At 44.1% G+C, this 19,486-nt stretch overlaps 1 protein-coding gene across 1 annotated transcript in view; it reads right to left on the bottom strand.

Annotated features, from left to right (window-relative positions):
• Positions 1–19,486, bottom strand: part of HFM1 (helicase for meiosis 1) — a 3,254,758-nt gene that overhangs the window by 2,507,068 nt on the left and 728,204 nt on the right. Inside the window, exon 6 of the mRNA XM_044086815.1 lies at positions 16,771–16,848. Within this exon, the coding sequence (XP_043942750.1) occupies positions 16,771–16,848 (78 nt within the window). The remainder of the gene's footprint in view (positions 1–16,770; positions 16,849–19,486) is intronic.

Here is a 19,486-nt window from a genome sequence, read left to right as displayed (position 1 = left end):
AGGAATACAGCAAGAATGAAAATCCTTATGAGATATTTGCTTCCCACAAGAAATACAATTGTTAACTTTTTCTGACATCGGTCTGGAGCAAGAAAAAAGTTTCCCCAACAGGGTACTTAGCTTTAATGAAGACTTCGGATCTGAAATTCGATTTTGAAAATCTCAGGAGTTGGCCGACCGGCACTTGCGAACTGCTTTTGCTTCAGGCACCGCACGGCAAGAAAGACTGAAGAAAATGGCGTTGGCTGCATCTTTTATACCACTGGCACACTAACGTCAGGGAAGAGGTGACAGCAACCGACGCCGGACCAGGACTTTGGAATTCAGGCCGACTGCGGGTAGCCTGCCAGCAGGATAACCCAAGTGTAATGACTGCAACAGTGAAACATGATGAACATCTTAAATACTTCCTAAAACTGTGAGCAATAGGTTTGTGATGAAGCATCTATGAAATCTAGTGTTACCATAAGACAATGGTCTGGAAGCAGTGCAGGCACTGATTGTAAGGTCAACATCTTGAATTTTGGAACCTTGACATAAAGGTTGAGAAAAGACATATCTAACACAGGACTCTAGGCATGCTCCTTCTTTGCTAGCAAAATATCTCGGAAAAAAAAAACTTTGCCCATGTGATTTACAGGTACTGGTTTTATGACCCCTGCTTCTAACATATATTATAGCACTGGTGGAAACATGGAAATGGGTCTTTCTAGTTGGGTAGATGTGGGGGAGATTCCCCTGAAAGGAGGAGGAGAGTCCACCCAATGCTAAATGAATCCTTCCTGAATTACCTGCAACACCCATCTGTCTGAAATCTTCTTACTACAGGCAAAGGGGTTGAGGGTCAGTTGGGTCAGTAAGTGTAGGAGAGGTACAAAAATTGGGAGGAGGTGTAATTAAGGTGATCAGATTCCCAGCATAGTCCTTCATTAGCTGGAGCTTGACTCTTTTTTGGAAAATTTATTTTATTTGGTTTGGAATAGTTATCCACTTGCCATTTTCTTTTGGGGGCTTGCTTGTTGTTGAGCTGGGATTTCTGTTTACGTTGCCCTCAAAAGGACTGAGAACTGGTGTTGTTAAGGTAGAACCTGGGTACCTGGAAAATCCTAGAAACTTCATGCATCTATTTACCTCTGTTGTCCAACTTTTTAAGGATCCGTATAGCTGCAGGCCCAAATACCAGATCCGAACTGAGTGGAGAATTAAGAATTTCAGACTTCAGATCATCAGAAAAATTCTGATTATGAAACCAAACAAATCTCAACACCACAGGAAGAAGTGGAATCTCTAGACACATTGTCAGCCAATCATACACATGTCTCAGAGCATGTTGAGAAACCTGAGTCAAGTTAGAAACAATCTGATTCAAATATGATCTGCCTTCTGGAGACAATGAAGCTGCAAATTCTGCCACACTATAAGCATGTTAACATCAAGTTCCACATATAGCCCTGATAATTCAAGATCCAAAAGGCAACAGTAGAAGCAAACAGTTTCTTACATTGTCTAACCACTTGGCCTCTTTATTAGTGGCTACTGGGTTAAAGGAAGCCACATATTTCTTGTTAGCTGTTGCTGCTAGTGTTATTGCAGTAGGATCAACTGACAGTTGAGAATAAAGACATTTATAATCTGAAGAGACCCTACACTTCTTATCAGCTTTCTTTGGAAATGCAGCCAGTGAGTGAGAAGCCTTGCAGGCAGCTTTAAAAGTGTCTTCTACAGTTGGCATAATGGGAGGAATAGGCGCAGAATTAGGAATCTCAGCATCTAATAGATCATAAAATCTGCCCATTTCTGGAGGAGTCCCTGCTTGCTCCAAAGCAAAAACATCATTGAGTCTAACAACAGTTTCAGCAAAGGAAAAACTTGTCTAGGATTAACTTTAAGTTGGCAATCTGAATAGTCAGTTTTCTGGGTGACTGATTCCTGAGGAGAATCACCCGTCTCTGTCAGAATTCTCTTCATCTGAAAACACACACTGAGAAAAGGCAAACAGCCTCCAGAACTGTCTGAATGCAAAACACTCAGCCCAAGACATAACATCTGACATATATACAGAAACAACTTAATCATCTGACCTCTAAGTTTTTGCTTATTTTTTCTAGGAATATTCTTACTGGGAGAATGGCAGAGGACAGCCTACTATCCCTGGCAAGATTTCTCTTTTCCCAGGATACCTTCTGTACCTGAAGTGCTTGTTTTTTTCATACCTATAACAGGTACAGGTACAGGAACAGTCCTTGAGGACATGTCTAACCCCATGTCCATACTGGCCATTACAGATATACCAGATAGAGTCAAGGCAATAGGAAAGTGGTCAATGGAACTATCTTTGGCCATGACAGTCACTAACTCTAGGCTAAGGCAATAATTTTACTTGTTTTTTTCTTTTTAGGTACAAGTTGAGTGGAAGAAGCAGGATCGTGAATGTGATCCATGCTGTAGCCAGAGAAGAAACCTGACTGCTAGCACAGTAAGCTCAGTAATAATGGGAGATGGTAAGTATTCACTAGTAAGGAGTGAAACACACACATTCTGACTGTATAAGCACTACCCAAATATTTAAAATTTTCATAAAATCAGTTTTCCACACAAAATTGTAAAATAAGCCAAGTAAACAGCACAGAAGCATGTACAAAATGTTACCGAGAAAAGCTACTATTCTTAATGTGGAATACTGCAAATAGCTGTATTTGTTTTACTCAAATATTTTTTTTTATTTTGATTTAAAACATAATAATGATTGTTTACAATTAATAAATATTCAGCTATATACAATATTTACATTTAGCCTGACAAATAGATTATAACAGATATATGTAAAAAACAATGATGTTGATGCATTATATTTAAATTATGAGTAAGAATCTGATTCCAATTGCAAGGTGTCAATCAATGTCAACACTTTTCTCCATGGGTTATTGACTAATGACTTGGGATGGATTCTCAGTTCTTTAGTTTTGATCTCCATTAAAACAGACTTCTTCAGTAGACATAAAAATTCCTCCATGGTGGGCGCTGTGTTGGATTTCCATTTTCTGGTTATACATTTTCTAGCTATTGCTAGTATAGTCCATATTAAATACAAATCCAGTTTCTTCAAATGAGGATTATTGATTGCATTCAGTAAAATTAGAGTAGCTGTATTTTTTAAGTTAAGGCAGATAAGAAAAAACACCACAAATATTCAATAAAAATATTTATGAAAGAAAATGGCTCCCAAATGGGGTAGGTTCATAGGTGTGTGGTAGGCTAATGGCCCTATAGCCCATATAAGCCTAGCCCAAGAAGATTCCCTGGCATCATGCCGCCCAAAGTTAGTTCCCAGTGCCCCTGTCAAGCAAGGTCACTGAAGTGATCCCTGAGGTGAACTTCCTATTACCCATCCACTCGTCAAGATTTCTCTTAAAGAGGCCCAGTGAAGTGCTCTGCTTGACGTGAATGGGAAATTTGTTCCAGAGTATGGGAAGTTTCTGGGTTAGGAACCTGTCCCTCCAGCATGTTCAGTTTATTGTGGTACTGAGGTTTAGGTCCCTGGAGCATGTGGCATGGAGGGATTGGGCTTGCTTTAGGTGTAGCATATCTAGTAGCGCTGGGTCAGACATGGCTTTGTAGGTTAAGCAGAGATCGCCTCTAAGTAGGAGATAAGAGACAGAGTACAGCTGGAGTTTTGTTTTTAGTCTGTCTGTATAGAGCATATGTCTAAGGCCCAATATCCTCTTAGTGAGGTATTTTTGTGGCCTTTCTAGTTGTTGTAGGTGTCTAGTGAGGTACATACCAAATGGAGCATTGTATTCTATAATAGGTCTAATGAGGGATGAGTAGAGAGGGATTATGACCTCTTTCTTCCTGGATTGTATTATCTGTTAGGCAAAAAGCTTTTGACTGATTGTTTGTCCTCCAGGTGGCAGGAAAATCCTTAAGATTACCTCACTCTCGTTGCTGATAAGCTTCCTTCCAAAATAGATGCAACCTATCAGAAGCCAGAGTTAGTGAGAGAGAGTGGAGTTAGAGCTTTGGCGAGCTGGATGGGTTGCTGTATCCTTGTCAGAAACACTATCCATATGCTACTGCAGCAGTGAAAAGCAAGAACATCTGGAAGAGAGGACTTGTCTCTAATTACAATGTTCTCAGTCAACTTGACTGCAGCTGTTGTGGAAGGAAGAGAATGAGAAGTTATGTACCTACCATAACGTTCCATGTTAGTTGTCTTCTTCTCGCCTTCTTTCTTGCTGGAAGGGTTACTCGGCCTATACTAAAGCTCGAGAGCTATTTCTACTGGCTCGAGGCTACCCTATATCCCACAATGCTAGGTGCTAACTACCCAGATCTCGTTTGATAGCTGAAACCATAGCAGTTCTGATCTCCAAAATAAGGAGAAGAGGAAACCTCACTCTTAAGACACTTAGACCTATAGCTTACCAGTTAAAGATAGCCAAGGGGGCTAATACTGAGCCAGAAGGAAGATCCCCAAGGATCCTTAGGTCTGTCCAGGCTAGGGGGATGGGGGGTGGGATGCAAGAAAGAAGGCGAGAAGAAGACAACTAACATGGAACGTTATGGTAGGTACATAAATTCTCAATGTTAAGTTGTCAATCTCGCCTTCATTCTTGCTGGATGGGTCCGCGTCCCTAGCACCTTCACCCTGGGTAGCTCATTGAAAGAGACTCTTGAGAACGGTGGAACCAAAATTAGCCCTGCTTCTGGAGGCCATGTCTAATTTGTAATGAGAGATAAAGGTATGAGGAGAGGCCCATGTGGCTGCTGCACAAATGGAATCTACTGGTAATCTAGCCTGAAAAGCTATTGACGTGGCTAACGCTCGAGTTGAGTGAGCCCTGGGCCTTGATGGTAGCTTTTGGTGTCTAAGGTCATAGATGAAAGTAATCACAGAGGCCAGCCATCTAGAAAGGGTTACTTTGGAAACTGGAAGGTCTTTCTTTCCTGTCGCATAAGATAGGAAGAGCTGCTCAGATTTCCTGGATTGCTTGGTTCTATCCAGATAGTAACGGAGCTGACGATGAATGTCCAGAAAATGCAGCTTTTGTTCTGCTCTGTTGGAGTAGTTGGGAAAGAAAACTGGAAGATCGATAGTCTGGTTTAGGTTCGCCTCAGAAGAAACCTTGGGTAAAAAGGATGGGTTAGTCCTGAGAGACACTCTGTCTTTATGAAAAACTAGATAAGGTGGACGAATGCAAAGGGCATGAAGCTCTGATACTCTTCTCACAGATGTTATGGCGACTAGAAAAAGAGTCTTCCAAGAGAGCAACTTCAAGGAGCAGGAAGCCGCAGGTTCAGAGGGGGGAAGAATCAAGGAAGTCAGAACCAAATTTAAGACCCACTGTGGTGGGGGGGTCTCTGATTGGGGGCTTAAGCAAAAAGATACCTTTAAGAAAGGTTTTAGAAAGCTTATGGGACATGATACTGGAGTCCGAGAAGCCTACATGAAAGTTTGAAATAGCCGCTAACTGAACTCTGATGGTGGAGGAAGAAGACCCTGAGTGAAACAGATCGGCTAGGAAGTCTAGGACTGATTGGACAGGGGCAGTAAAAGGATCCATATTTCTAGCTCCTGCCCAGAAGGAAAAACGCTTCCACTTGCTGGCATAAATCCTTCTGGTAGATGACTTAAGGGAAGCTATAAGGATGTCACGCACAGAATGGGAAATAAGGGGAAGCCTGGCTAGGGTTGGAATTGGAGCAACCAAGCTGTGAGGTTGAGAGATTGAAGGGAGTGGTGCAGCTGTCCCGACTGATGGGTCAAGAGATCTGGCACTGGGTCCAGATGCCAGGGCTGCCTCAAAAGGTAACGATGCAGGAACGGAAACCATATCTGTCGACGCCAGTAAGGAGCAATGAGGATCACCGTGGCTCTCAAAGCGGTAGCTTTCTGAATCAACTGAGTGATTAATGGAAAGGGGGGAAAGGCATACAGAAGTCCCCAGGGCCAATTGTGGACTACAGCGTCTCTGGGGGTGGCTGAGAAGAGAGTGAAAAAGTCGTGGCACTTGCTGTTTTGAGGTGTTGCAAAAAGATCGCAGCAAGGTCGACCCCATTTCTGAAAAACTTCTTCCACTACTGCTTGCTTGAGAGACCACTCGTGTGGCATGAGAATGGCTCTGCTCAACCTGTCCGCTATGATGTTGGACTTCCCGGGGATGTGCGTTGCTATCAGAAACCGCTGAGAGGAGATCGCCCACTGCCAAAATCTGAGTGCCTCTCGACATAAGGGATAGGACTTGGTTCCGCCCTGCTTGTTGATGTACCACACTATGACATATTGTCCGTCTGAACTGCAATAGTCCCGATGGGAAGAGAGTCCTGAAGGGCTTGCAACACTAAAACACTGCTCTCATCTCCAAGACATTTATGTGCAGGTGGCACTCGAAAGGTTGCCATGTGCTCTGGACCGTCCTGCCCTGAAAATTCCCCCCGCACCTGCTCAGGGAGGCGTCCGTTGTCACTGTGGCGACTGGGGGAGAAGGAAAAAGTGGTCTGCCCTGAAGGACTTGAGGGGAGACCATCCACCACGAAAGGTGTTTCTTGCAAGACAGGGTTATTAAGATGTTGTGCGACATTGGAAGCTGTTGAAAGGACCACTGGGAAAAAAGCATCCACTGAAGGATCCGCATATGAAAGCGAGCTAGGGGAAGTAGTGTAATGGCTGCCGCCATGAGACCTAATACCTTCAGGACAAACCTGGCCTGGATTTTGTTGTTCTGAAGGAGGATGTGAACATGCCTGCGAATATCTAGAACTCTTTGCTCGGTTAGTTTTGCGGAGAGCCGGACTGTGTCCAAGGTGGCACCTGTGAAGGTAATAGACTGACAAAGCGACAAGGCAGACTTTTTGAAATTTATGGAGATACCTAGCCCTTTGCAAGTATGAATGGTGTAATCTTTGGAGAGGAGAAGCTGACACCTGATGGTGGCAGTGAGGAGCCAGTAGCCTAGATATGGAAACACCTGGAATCCTTGATGCCTCAGATGAGCCGTAACCGCTGCCATGCATTTGCTGAACACTCGGGGGGCTGTAGTGAGACCAAAGGGCAGGGCCCTGAACTGGTAGTGACGGTCTCCCAGCTGGAAGCGGAGAAACCTCCTGGAGCGCCTGTGTATCTTGATGTGGTAGTACGCATCCTGAAGGTCTACTGAGCACATCCAATCGTCCTGACCCAGAAAGGGTAGAATGGACTGTAGTGTGACCATCCAGAACTTTGTTCTTCTTACAGACTTGTTTAGTCTGCTGAGATCCAAAATTGGTCTCCAGTCCCCTGTCTTTTTTGGTACCAAAAAGAACTTGGAGTAGATTCCAGATCCTTGTTGGTCTGCTGGGACTGGCTGAATGGCTCTTTTTGTTAGCAGTTTTGATATTTCTAGTACTGCTTGTTCCCTTAGACTGAGTGGAACGTCTGGAAGGGGCCCTTTTGGCTGAGTTGGGGTGTGGATAAAGGGAATTTTGTAACCCTCGGATATAATCGACCGTACCCATTTGTCTTGGGTGACTGAAAGCCAGGCTTCTGGGTACAGTGATAACCTTCCCCCGACTGCCTCCGAAGGCGGACAGTCGGGCAGCTTCGCAGGGATGCTGGAAGGGTTTGTCAGAAAGAGACTCTCTGCTACCCTGATTTTGCGGACCTCCTCTGCCCCTAGGGCGGCGTCTGTTATTGTCCCCCCCCTGCCTCTAGAGTGGAACTGACCTCTTGCATCAGGCGCGACCTCTTGTGGTTTACAGAACCACATTTTCCCACCTTTCTGACCTTTAGGATATGGTCTAGACGGGGTGGAAAAACGGACTCCCACGGCAGAGAGAGTCTTGCCTTCTTGCTCGCATTGGGTCAAAGTATCCTTCACCTGAGGTCCAAACAAAGCTGAACCGTCAAAGGGGGAGTTAGTGAAGGACACCTTGAAGGGGTCTGCAAAGTTACAAAGCCGCATCCAGGCGTGACGCCGTAAGGCCACACCTGTGCCTGCAGCTTTACTCGCCCCATCGGCCGCATAGGAAATAAGCCGCATGGAGGAGTTGACAATGGAATTCAGGGTTGCCAGCTGGGAGTTGATTTTGTCTTGAGACCCCGCAGCCGTTGGATCCTGTAGGGCCTCACCCACTTCTTTGAGCATGTCTCTTTGAAGGCGGGTGAAGTGGCACAGATAATTCAGTGACCGCATGACAAAGGTCGCTGAAGAAAACATCCGCTTGCCGTACCTATCCATAGTCCTAGACTCCTTGTTAGAAGGATGGACAGGTACTGAAGGATCAGCCAGTTCCTTCTTAGTGGCTGCAGCCACCACCATGGCATCAACCGGGACACCCTTGGCTAAAAACTCTTTGTCCGAAGGGGCTGTTATGAATTTTGAAGGCCTCCGTGGGGTAGGTTCCATCATATCAGGGGCCGTCCACGCCTTCCGCACCACCACTTCCATAAGGGGGTCAAAGGGCGGAGACACCCAGGAGGTGGAAGGGCGAGAGCCAAATGCCTCTAGGTAAACCGACTCGTCCTCGGAAGGATTAAGGGTAGACCAGTTCCCCCTCTGCTTAAGGATCTCAAGGATGTCTGAAAAGGAGACATCCTCAGAGGGGACCGTGGGGACCCTTCTGACTCATCCAAGTTGGTATTCGATGTAATGGACTCAGGGGAGTCCACATGCTTCCTCTTACATTTCCTTTTCCGAGGGGGTTCCCCTGACGGATCAGGGGAAACCTCGGAAGAGGAGGATATTCCCAATGGGGAAACCTGAGGCGTTGGATCTCTACGGTCAGGAATGAGAGGGTGGGTAGAGACTGCAGTAGGCACTACAGAGGGAGGAGCTGAGGGAGCCGACCATGGAGCAGGCACAGGGGCCAGCACGCTCCTCATGACTTCAGAGGTGCCCCTATCAGGCAGGGTAGAAGGTCCCCGCTCCGAAGAGATAAGGACCACCCCCAGCACCGAGAGGGACGGCTCCGAAGCCGATGTCGGGGCCAAACTTACCAGCACCGATGCTCCGAGAGGGAGGATGGGGTCGGACAAGGGTCCGATGCCACTCGCCCCCTCGGAGCCGACGAGGAAGTCCACGTGCCCGGATCCCTCCAAGGATGGGACCATGGAAGAGACCGGAGCCGAAGACGGAGCCGAAAGGTGAAGTATTGGCTCCGACGTGTCGACGGCCACAGCTCCCACAAGCTCCTGCTCCGATCTCAAGGGAAGAGTCGGAGGAGGAATCGAAGATGGAGTGGGAATAGCCACTGTCTGTTGAGAAAGGCTATGGAGCATCTGGGCTAGTGCCTGAGACTTAAGAAGTCTACTAACTACCCTCTCGAGGTCATTGTCCGTGGGCCTGGAAGACCTAGAGGAATGGGATTGATGGCTCCACTCCGAGAGTAAGAGAGACCTCAGAGCCGAATGAACAGATTCCAAGGATGGAGACCTGGACCGTTTACGGCTGACAGATGGCACCGACACAACTACTGGCGCCGACTGAGTCCTAGAGACATCGGCTCCTGCTCGAGCCGATGTAGAAGACTGCATTAGAGAAACGTCGACTCCAGCCAGAGCCGATGAAGAAGACTGTGTCTTAGGTTCATACTAGGCTGTCTGCCCTAGGGCATTTATAAGCCTAGACAGAGTATGTTTGGCTTTCGCCACCCATTTTAAATGAATTTTGCTATGCCCTTTATCGAGGTTAGTATACTGTGCCTCTGTCTAACAGTGACACAGAAGTGATACCCGGGGTAAACCTACGATCTTCCATCCACTCATCAAGATTCCTCTTGAAGAGAGTCAATGAGGGACTTTGCCTAACCTGGACTGGGATTCTATTCCAGAGTGAAGGGAGCCTCTGGGTTATGAATCTGTCCCTCCAGCATGTCCTATTTATTTCAGTGCTGAGGTTCAAGTCTCTCGAGCGTGTAGCTCGATGGGATTTGGATTTTTTGAGGTGCAGCATGTCCCATAATTCCAGGCTGGACATGGCTTTATACGTCAGGCACAGGTCGCCTCTGAGCAGACGGTATGCCACTGAGTAGAGCTGGAGTTTCTTTAACCGGGCAGCATATGGCATCTGTTTGAGCCTTTTGATCCTCTTAGTGAAGTACTTTTGGGGTCTTTCCAGTTGCTGCAGGTGTTTGGTAAGGTACATCCCAAAAGGGGCATTGTACTAGATTATGGGCCTGATGAGGGATGAGTAAATAGGCACGATGACCTCCCCTAATCTAGATGTGAATCCCTTCATGATTAGGTGGGCTACATAAAATGTTTTTCTAACCACTTTGGCCACGTGGTTGTCAAATGAGAGATTGCTATCAACTTGGGTCCCCAGGTCCCTAATTACTTCTTCTGTACTTAATGGATTACCACCTATGTGGCAATTTGTGGGCACTTTGTTTTTGCTAAAGGGGATGACTATACACTTTTTGGTGTTTAGCTTGAGGCCATGGCTCTGGCACCAGTTGTCTGTTTCTATGAGGCCCTTTTAGAGGATGCTTGTGTCGGCTGGAGAGTCGATTATGGTGCCCAGTTTGCAGTCATCTGCGAACTTGGTCAGCCACAGTCCTTCTGTGTTGGCCTGTACCTCTGAGAAATATATACCGAACAAGAGAGGTCCCAGGACTGAGCCTTGTGGGATGCCACTTGTAACTGGTTTGGCATCTGACATGGCTCCAGCAATTCTAACCATGTGGGTTCTATCCTTGAGCCAGTTTGCAACCCATCAAGTGACATAGGGGTTTATATTTAACCTGGTGAGCTTATCTATAATGTCCAAGTGGGGTATTGTATCGAAGGCTTTTGCGAGGTCCGGTAGGCTGTGTGGACCACCTTCCCTTCGTCAATGGCTTGGTGACTGTTTCAAAGAAGTCGACCAGGTTTAAGAGGCAGGATCTGCCCTTAACAAAGCCGAACTGGGTAGGATCCAGTGTCTGTAGGACCCCAATATCTTTATTTATGAGGTCCATGATGATCCTTTCCATAGCTGTGCAGACCAAGCTAGTCAGGCTTATGGGGCGATAGTTTCCAGGGTCCGTTGAGGCACCACCTTTGTGGAGAGGGACCATTGTTGCTGTAAGCCACTCTTTGGGTACATATCCTGTAGTAAGGCTGAGATTGAACAGTAGTTTTATGTTTGGGTTTAGCTCTTCTTGGAGTTCATGTAGGACGCAGCCCGGGACACCGTCTGGTCCCATTGATGCTGTGTTTTTTGCTTTGGAGAGGGCGGCTCTTACCTGAGCATCTGAGATGTCAGGGGGGTAGCACTCTGCTGGGATAGATATTTGCCCTTTTGGTGGGGGGGGAGAGTTTGCGCTGAACCTGTCAGCTACGATGTTGGCAATGTCTGTGGGTTCGGTGTATTTTTTGTCATTTTGGACTAATTCTGAGCATATCTGGGAATTCCCACCCAGGTTCCTAACATAACTAAAGAAAGCCTTGTGATTATCCTTAGTGTCCTGTGCAATCTTTCTCTCGAAGCTGGCCTTAGACGATTTTATGAGTGCCCCTAGTTTTTTGCTAATACTGATCAGAGATGCCTTCCCTTTTTGGGATTTTGCTCTATCATGTAGTAGCTTCCTCCTTCTATTGTATAGTTTGTTTATGGCTGGGGTCCACCAGACAGGACGCCTGCCTTTGGAGGATTGGGTCTTGGTTTTATTTGGGATTGCATGATCCATGCATTCCTGAAGGTGTTCATAGAATGCATTTATAAAGGATTCTGCGGTCTGGCCCGTATTTTCCACAGGCACAGGGGCTTTGAAGGATTCCACCTCGGTTTTGAGGAGTGTGAAATTTGCTTTAGAGAAGTTTATCACTGTGGTTTTCTGGGCAGGGGGTGGGGTCAGGATGTGAATATCCAGTGAGATCAGTTTATGGTCTGATCTTACTAGTGAGGGATACACTTCTGGTCTGGAGCATAGAGTCCCCATGTTGGTGAGGATCAGGTCCAGTATGTTTTCCCCTCTTGTGGGAGTGGTAACAAGTTGTTCCATAGCATTTGAGTTTATGAATTCTAGGAACCTTTGGGCTAGGGTGTTGGAGCTAGTGTAATGCTCCCAGTCTATGTTTGGGTAGTTGAAGTCGCCCAATATAATGGTGTTTGGAGAGACCTTCATATTTTCCAGTGTTCTCAGGAAGGCCGAGTGGGGTTCCTGGGTTTGGGAGGGTGGTCTGTAGCAGGCTATAAACTGGAAGGCAGTTTTACCCACTGTTAGTTGCACATGGATAGTCCCTGATGCTTCGTGCTTTGCCACCAACCTGGAGGTGTGGGTATCTTTGATGAATATCGATACTCCCCCTCCTTTTGTGGTTCGGTCCAAGTTTTGGGGCCGAAAAGCATGGTATGAGGTATAACCTGGTAGTGGTGGGGTGCTCTCTGGAGCCCTGAACCAGGTTTCTGTTACTGCACAGATATCAATGTTCTCCATGCTAAGGAGAGTTTCAAGTGCGTGCATCTTGAGGTTTAGACATCTGGCGCTGAGTAGCATTACTCTTAGTTTCTTATCCCTTGTGATACCTATGGAGGTGGGTTTGTCTTTTGAGCCTTGCCTAAAAAAGGCACTATGGGGGTAGCAAGAGCCTTTGCCAATATCCGAAAGCCCAGGGGTGACAGGTGCAAGCCGTCCCTAGCGAAGCATCGTGGCTTGTCGAGCATATCATCTCAGGCTGACAGACATTGGATCCCCTTTGAATGACACCAGTACTTAAGCCAATTGTTGAAATTGATCATCTTGTCTTCATATTGTGGCATCATTCTTGGTGAGGGTAAGATGCTACTCAAGGTCAGGGTCATACCGGCCTGGGCTACATGCTCAGACAGCTCCTCTATGTCTCTATTCATGTAGTCCAGGGAGGTACGTCTCAGGTCATTCACACCAGCATGAACAATGACTGAGTCATATTTGTACTTGCCTTGGAGTGACCTGAGTGCTTGTGTTATGTGGCGGATCCTAGCTCCCGACAGGCTGCTCACCGTGACCTTCTCCTTGTTCAGCCTGGTGAGCGGGACGTCAGTGTGCCTGACGATGGAGTCACCTATTACAAGTGTATCAGGTGTGTTGTTGAGCCTTAAGGGCTGTGACTGTTCGGCACACTGGCTTTGTGAGATATGTGTTGCACGTGTTGTGTTTTGGGGTAGTGGTTGCTTGGGTGTCTGCTTTGGAGGTCTCTGCTGCTTAGGCAGATCTTTATTTAGAGCCTCCGAGTATGTTTTTGTGTGATTATGTGTTTGGTTTGCTGTCGTGGTAGGTCTATGTGAGACTGGAATTGTAGTGAGTGTGGTTTCCTTCTCCTGACTGGTTATGCCAGTACTGAGTTGAGAGAGCTTAGCCTCCAGTTTGGCTATATGGTTGCATCTCTCACATGTGTTGGAATTTGTTGGGCGGAGGAGAGGGTTGTCTGTGTACATGAGGCAGTTGTAACATTGCCTCAAGATTCCCAGATTCACCAGCTGGACCGGAGAGGAGATTGACAACTGACCTTTGGACATGCTAGAATAATATTGGGAATTCCTTTATAATTGAAAACAAGGGCCAATGGGGAGTGAGGGTGTAGTGCTTTTAATTTTTAGTGCTGACTTATATAATTGCTTTAGTGAGCAAGTGCCAGGTAACTTAAGTGCAATGTGTTACAGGTAACTTAAATGCAAAACGACAAACAGTAACTTTCTTTCAAGTGAAACAAGGAAATAAGTACAGTAAGCAATGCAGATATCACTAGGGATCCACAGAAGCCGCATTTTAGGTGGAATTAGCGTTCCAGGGAAATAACAAGCAAACAAACAACAAGCATACAAACAAAGCTAGATTCAGCAGGCCTGGATCTAGTCTATGCTACAGCAAACAAGGTGTACCAATTTCAGTAAGAAACAGTTCAAATATGCAGGCACTATAAACCTTTAACCAGAAATTCCCAGCTCAGAAGGGCAGAGTCCAGCCTCTCCTCCCACAAGAGTGCAGACCACGAACCTTCTTAATGTAAAATAACTGGCCTGAAGCCCAAGTGCATAAACCAGAACTAATACACTTTAGGAATAACAGACAGTGAGCTCTCAATCAGCAGTTCCCAACTTAGAAGGATGAAAGCTACCTGTTCTGCCACCACAGTGCATGCCACAAACCTTCCTAATGTAAAACAACTGGTCTGAAGCCCAAGTGCTTAATCCAAAAGACTTAGAATGATAGCTACACTTTAATCAAGTTACAACCAAGCAGTAATAAATACAATTGAATAGAAACATCGGCTCCAGCCGGAGCCGACGTAGAAGCAGTCAGAGCGCCCCCAGTCGAAGGCTCTGAACACGGAGCCGACGGCTTGGAAGGCTTGGAAGGCTTCCCCGACGATGACTTGGCCGGGAAACGTTCAGGCTTTAATAAGCCTCTCAAAATTAACTTATTTCTGCGTTCCTGCAGGACTCTTGGACTGAACGCATGACAGACAGAACAAGAGTCCTGCAGGTGCAGAGGGCCCAGGCAATAAACACAAGAAGTGTGACCGTCTGTCAGCAACATTTTCTGACAGCACAAGTCACACTTCTTGAAACCTGAGACCCTTGTGTCTTTAGACATCCTAAAAAGGACAAAAATACACACACACACACACACACACACACACACACACACACACACACACACACACACACACACACACAGACACCCCTTAACACAATCTAAGTCAGTCACACAAACAATTTAACCTGACAATTAAACAAAAAGGGGAATGGGCCCAAAGGCCTAACATTTAACCAAACAAGGGGTTAGGAATTAAGGGATTAAAGGGAACTGGAAGGAAGATTAAGCTACGAAGGGAGCTAATGGGATGGTTACTAACAAAAAACTATCTGAAAAACTGACTAAAATAGAGAAAATTAAAGAATTATTAAATCCAACCTGCAGAGCCGGTAAGAAACGCACCTCGTAGCTGAAGCGGCAAACGAGATCTGGGTAGTTAGCGCCAAGCATTGTGGGATATAGGGTAGTCTCGAGCCGGTAGAAATAGCTCTCGAGCTTTAGTATAGGCCAATTCGGGGCCGAGGATTGGCTCCGAACCCTTCCAGCAAGAATGAAGGCGAGATTAACAACTTAACATGAATCCTTATCCTTCTGTCTAGGAACATTTGTCTCCAAGGAGGCAGTTGGATTCTGCACTTTCCTTTTCTTAGAATCCCTATCTTTGTCATTATATTTACCTTTATCCTTTTCCCCCATCTTCTCTCTGAAGATGTGGAGGCAAAGGGCCCTTTATTCCCTTTATTCTTATAATTACATCAATCTGCTCAAACTTTGGCAAAACCCACAACCCATATCAAAATGCTCCATGTATAAACAAATAACAGAGAAGACATTTGGGTTCTGGGGATGGATTTTCTGCCCACATCTGACATATTTTTTTTAAACTTTTACCTGAGATTTTCTCCATTCCAAAAACAATTATTTTAGTGCAGAAAATATCAACAAATGCACTACAACAAATTGCAACAGTTACATAAAAAACAGACTAATTAAATAACTTGTCTATTAAACTAGTGCCAGAAAGAAGGACAGGCAGCCACATGAGTGTCAAGAGGAGTTGAGGCCAATAACAACAAATGTAACAGCAAAAAAAAAAAAAACTGATGAAAAAGTTATCGAGTAGATGTCAAAGCTTTAAAATATGACAGCCTTAGCTGCACTTCTTAGGTCATTCATTTCCAATGGTGGCAAATGAGATCTGGGGCAAAGTAGGATATAGAGCATTATGGGAGGGAACAGTCTTGGACCTTGACGCATAAAGCACTGGCAGATGGCTGTATCCGAACCAACAGGCAACTCCAGCCCTATCAATTAGATCTGACAGATGGATGACGTAGGATCTAAGATTTTATTGCATGAGTATAATGAAAGAAATAGATATTTTTGAGCTTCTACAGAATGTCAGAAAGCTGCACTCCAACCTTGATTTAAGAGTCCATTGATTCTAATGTCTGTTAAAGAAATACTATTTGACTGCACTTTTATGAACATTATAGGGCCACTGGTACAAACCTAGCACTGAGCATTAGTACATGCTAGGAATAATGGCCTATGCTACAAAATTTCTACAAGCTGTACATTACACAAGACTAATGCTAAGGCTATTGCCAGAGATCTGGTATCTTCTCTAGAATGGTATCTGTGAAGAGATGCTCACTCCAAGGCACTCCCTTTATGCCAAGAGTCTTACAACAGCATATCCCAATTTCTTTTAACTAGATATACTATTTTATAAGAAAAGGCAGTATACAGTCAAGCTGTCTCTGGTAGTTAAATCACTTTTCTGACATTTCTGATTATTATATTTACTACAATAAGAGCTACCCATGCCAAATGCAACTTCCCTACACACGGATGCTACTTTCCAGCAATACCTCACAATTTTTTTTCTTTCCTGGAAGGCAGGTATATGCTGAGGTACCAAGAATGTTTTTTCTGTTGAATAAACATGTTTGCACAACTTGTCATATGGTCATTTTTCTCACTGAAAAGCGCCTAGTTTCTGTGCACTCAACCTGTGCAGTTCATTAGATAGTTTTCTCACATTTACAAAGATTCATACTTCAAATATTACTCACACTCAAATCCAGCTATACAGTTTATTAGCATAGACTGCACAGTTTACTTACAATATAAATAAAAAACAGCTTTGTGAACACCTTCCCAGATGTATAATTCAGGCAGCTCTTGCATTAGTTTTTGTATGTACCACTTTGAAAAACTTGGGAGTCAAAGAACTTCATAAAATATATTTTAAAATAAGTGTAATGTAACATATCAGTGTGCCATTACCTCATCAATGAGGAACAGTCGTACCAGCTGAACTAGTGCATTATCTCTCCACTTTCTGGTCATGCTATCCCATTTTTCCTTGAAAAAGATTAAGGTACTCAAGTCAATTTAACTACACCATGATACAAATCAAACATGCATAAAAACAGAATTTACTGTATCTAATTATATAATTCTGCTATAACCATTCAATTAAGTACTACAGACAGGAAGCGTCAGGTAAGCATGACCAAGCAAAATGCTAATAAGTTCTGCAGATACCTACCATAAAGTGTCTCCGTTTTATAAGTACAAGACTTGTTATTGTGAGTCCCACAGTCATAAAAAATAAAGTTTTTTTTTTCTACACTCAGCCTAGTCCCCTCTGTAAGAATAATGGTAATCTTGCAGTGCTGCTTGTCTAGTGTCAGATGATGCAAGCCCCTGAGAAAATGAATCATACATGCCACTTGTAGAAAATGGTATTGCATTTATGGTAATAAAAAGAAGTTAGACATTTTGCAGAAAAGGGTATTATGTTTGTGATAAAGAAAAAAAAATAAACTAAAATAATAGAAAATCCACTACATGCACACCATAGTGACATATATAACACAGTAGGCTATCAGTAAAGCAGAAACACTTGAGAGGATCTGTGGCAGATATTCAAACTGCTACAAAAATGAACCTCACACAGTTGCACTATTTTTCTTAAGGAGAGCATTTTTGCTATATTCATAACATGCTGGCAGAAATAGATCAATCTGAAGATTATTTCGGGGAAGTGGATAATGAACACATGACACTCTAACCTTGCCCTTAGAGCATCCAACATGTAGTGTTTTGCAAAGGCATGGACATTTGACCAGCTCACGTCTTAATATTTGTCATGAATTAGAACATTATTAAATTAGGTGGCGCAAGTAGCAGCAGCTCTGATGAAATGTGTCCTGCTAGGTTTGTTGCATTTCTTACAGTAAAAGGCCAGTCTATTTTTTTATCAAGAGTACACTGTTTTTTGAATGACAAAGGTGATGTCAAAGTTGCTAGGCATAGATCAATGTGGTTTTGAGGAGGGGAAGCAAACATTTGACATTTGGGAGGTAATTCCACTGAATTTACTAATTATTGTCCAATTGGCATGCTTTCACCCTTATCTAAAATCTTAAAGTCGTACATACCCAATTCATGGACTACTTTCACACACATAAACTATTATCAAACACTCAACATGGTTTTCGCCCCTCTCACAGCACTACCACAGCCCTAATGTCCTTTACAAACACAGTGAACCACTATAGAAATTACAGACAATTTGTATCTGCCATATTTTTGGACTTGTCCAAAACCTTTGATGTGGTAAATCACAATAAACTCATCAGTGTTCTCTCCACCCTAATCCTTAGTAGCTCCTCTATCACCGGGTTCCAAAGCTACCTGTCAGGATGACAGCAGGCTGTCCACCTTTCTCCTCTTCTCCCAGTTGCCTTATGGGTTCCACAAGGCTCCATCCTTGGGCTTCTACTTTCCTCTCTCTTCACCAACCAGCTCCACACTTCTACACTTCATGCTTCAGTGGTACAATATGCAGACAACTCTACTCTAATATGCTCAGCCTCCTCCCTACAAGACCTCCACACCATAACCCAAGATTCCTTTCTATCTGTGGAAACATGGCTCACTAACTCCTAACTAATTCTAAACCCCAACAAAACAAAGCTTCTTCTTTTCTACCCAACAAGATCCCCCTTGTCTTCCCTGTCTTTCGATATCTTATCCAAAAATAAAACTATAATCACCCCAATAACTCACACTAAAATACTAGGTGCAGAAACTGACAATAACTTGAAATTTGATATTCACATACCTCAAGCCATTAAGAAGGTCCACAAGAAACTAGGTCCTCTATACAGAAATAAACAATTTCTAACAAGAAACACAGAAGCTACTATAGCTCACACACACCTCTTGTCTACTCTTCTATACACATGCCAAATTCTAACCAACCTCCACAAAACTGATCTAACCAAACTGGAATCATGTTACAATAAAATTACCAAGTTTTCCACTGATGCCACATACAAGACACATCACTGTACATCTCTTATACAGCTAAAGTGGCTAGAACTTCCTCAGCTGCTACACTTTAATCAATTAACCTTCATCCACAAAATACTGCATCAACCAGATAAAACCCCTGCCCCTCCAAAATCTTATACAACCATACACTGCTTCTATATCCCTCTGTTGCAGTAACAAACTCCTTCTAGACATCACCAAAGAGAACAACTCACCTGGTGAATCTCTTTTCTCAAACATCGTTCCTAAAATATGGAATAAACTGTCAACCCCAATAACCTCTAACTGCTTTATACTACAGTTTAAAAAGCTCCAAAAATCACACTAAACACTTGGCTCTATTCTTGCAACTGTACTGGATAGGCCTTACCTCAGTCTCTGGAACTAAATATTGCTCATTGAATGTTATCCTACACCAATATTTCACCTCAGCCGCATGAAACTAATTTTGACCTCAACTGTATGAAACTATTTTCTCTTTCTCATTTAAATTTTATATATTCATGAATCATGTATGATGTGTGATGTAAATGTTTACTTCTAAAGAATTGTATTGTCCATCATTATCTAACTGTTGTTTGTGAATTCTTCTGTAATTCCTTGCATGCTTGTCAACTTCTGCAATGTTTGTATTTCTTATAACTGGAGCTTTTCTCTC

The sequence above is a fragment of the Protopterus annectens genome, chromosome 10.part0 (genome assembly GCF_019279795.1).
Source record: "Protopterus annectens isolate FY-2018-M chromosome 10.part0, PAN1.0, whole genome shotgun sequence".
In the NCBI taxonomy this organism is placed as follows: domain Eukaryota; kingdom Metazoa; phylum Chordata; order Ceratodontiformes; family Protopteridae; genus Protopterus; species Protopterus annectens.
The sequence above is the reverse complement of the archived record's forward strand: the minus strand, read 5'-3'. Positions and strand labels throughout refer to the sequence as shown.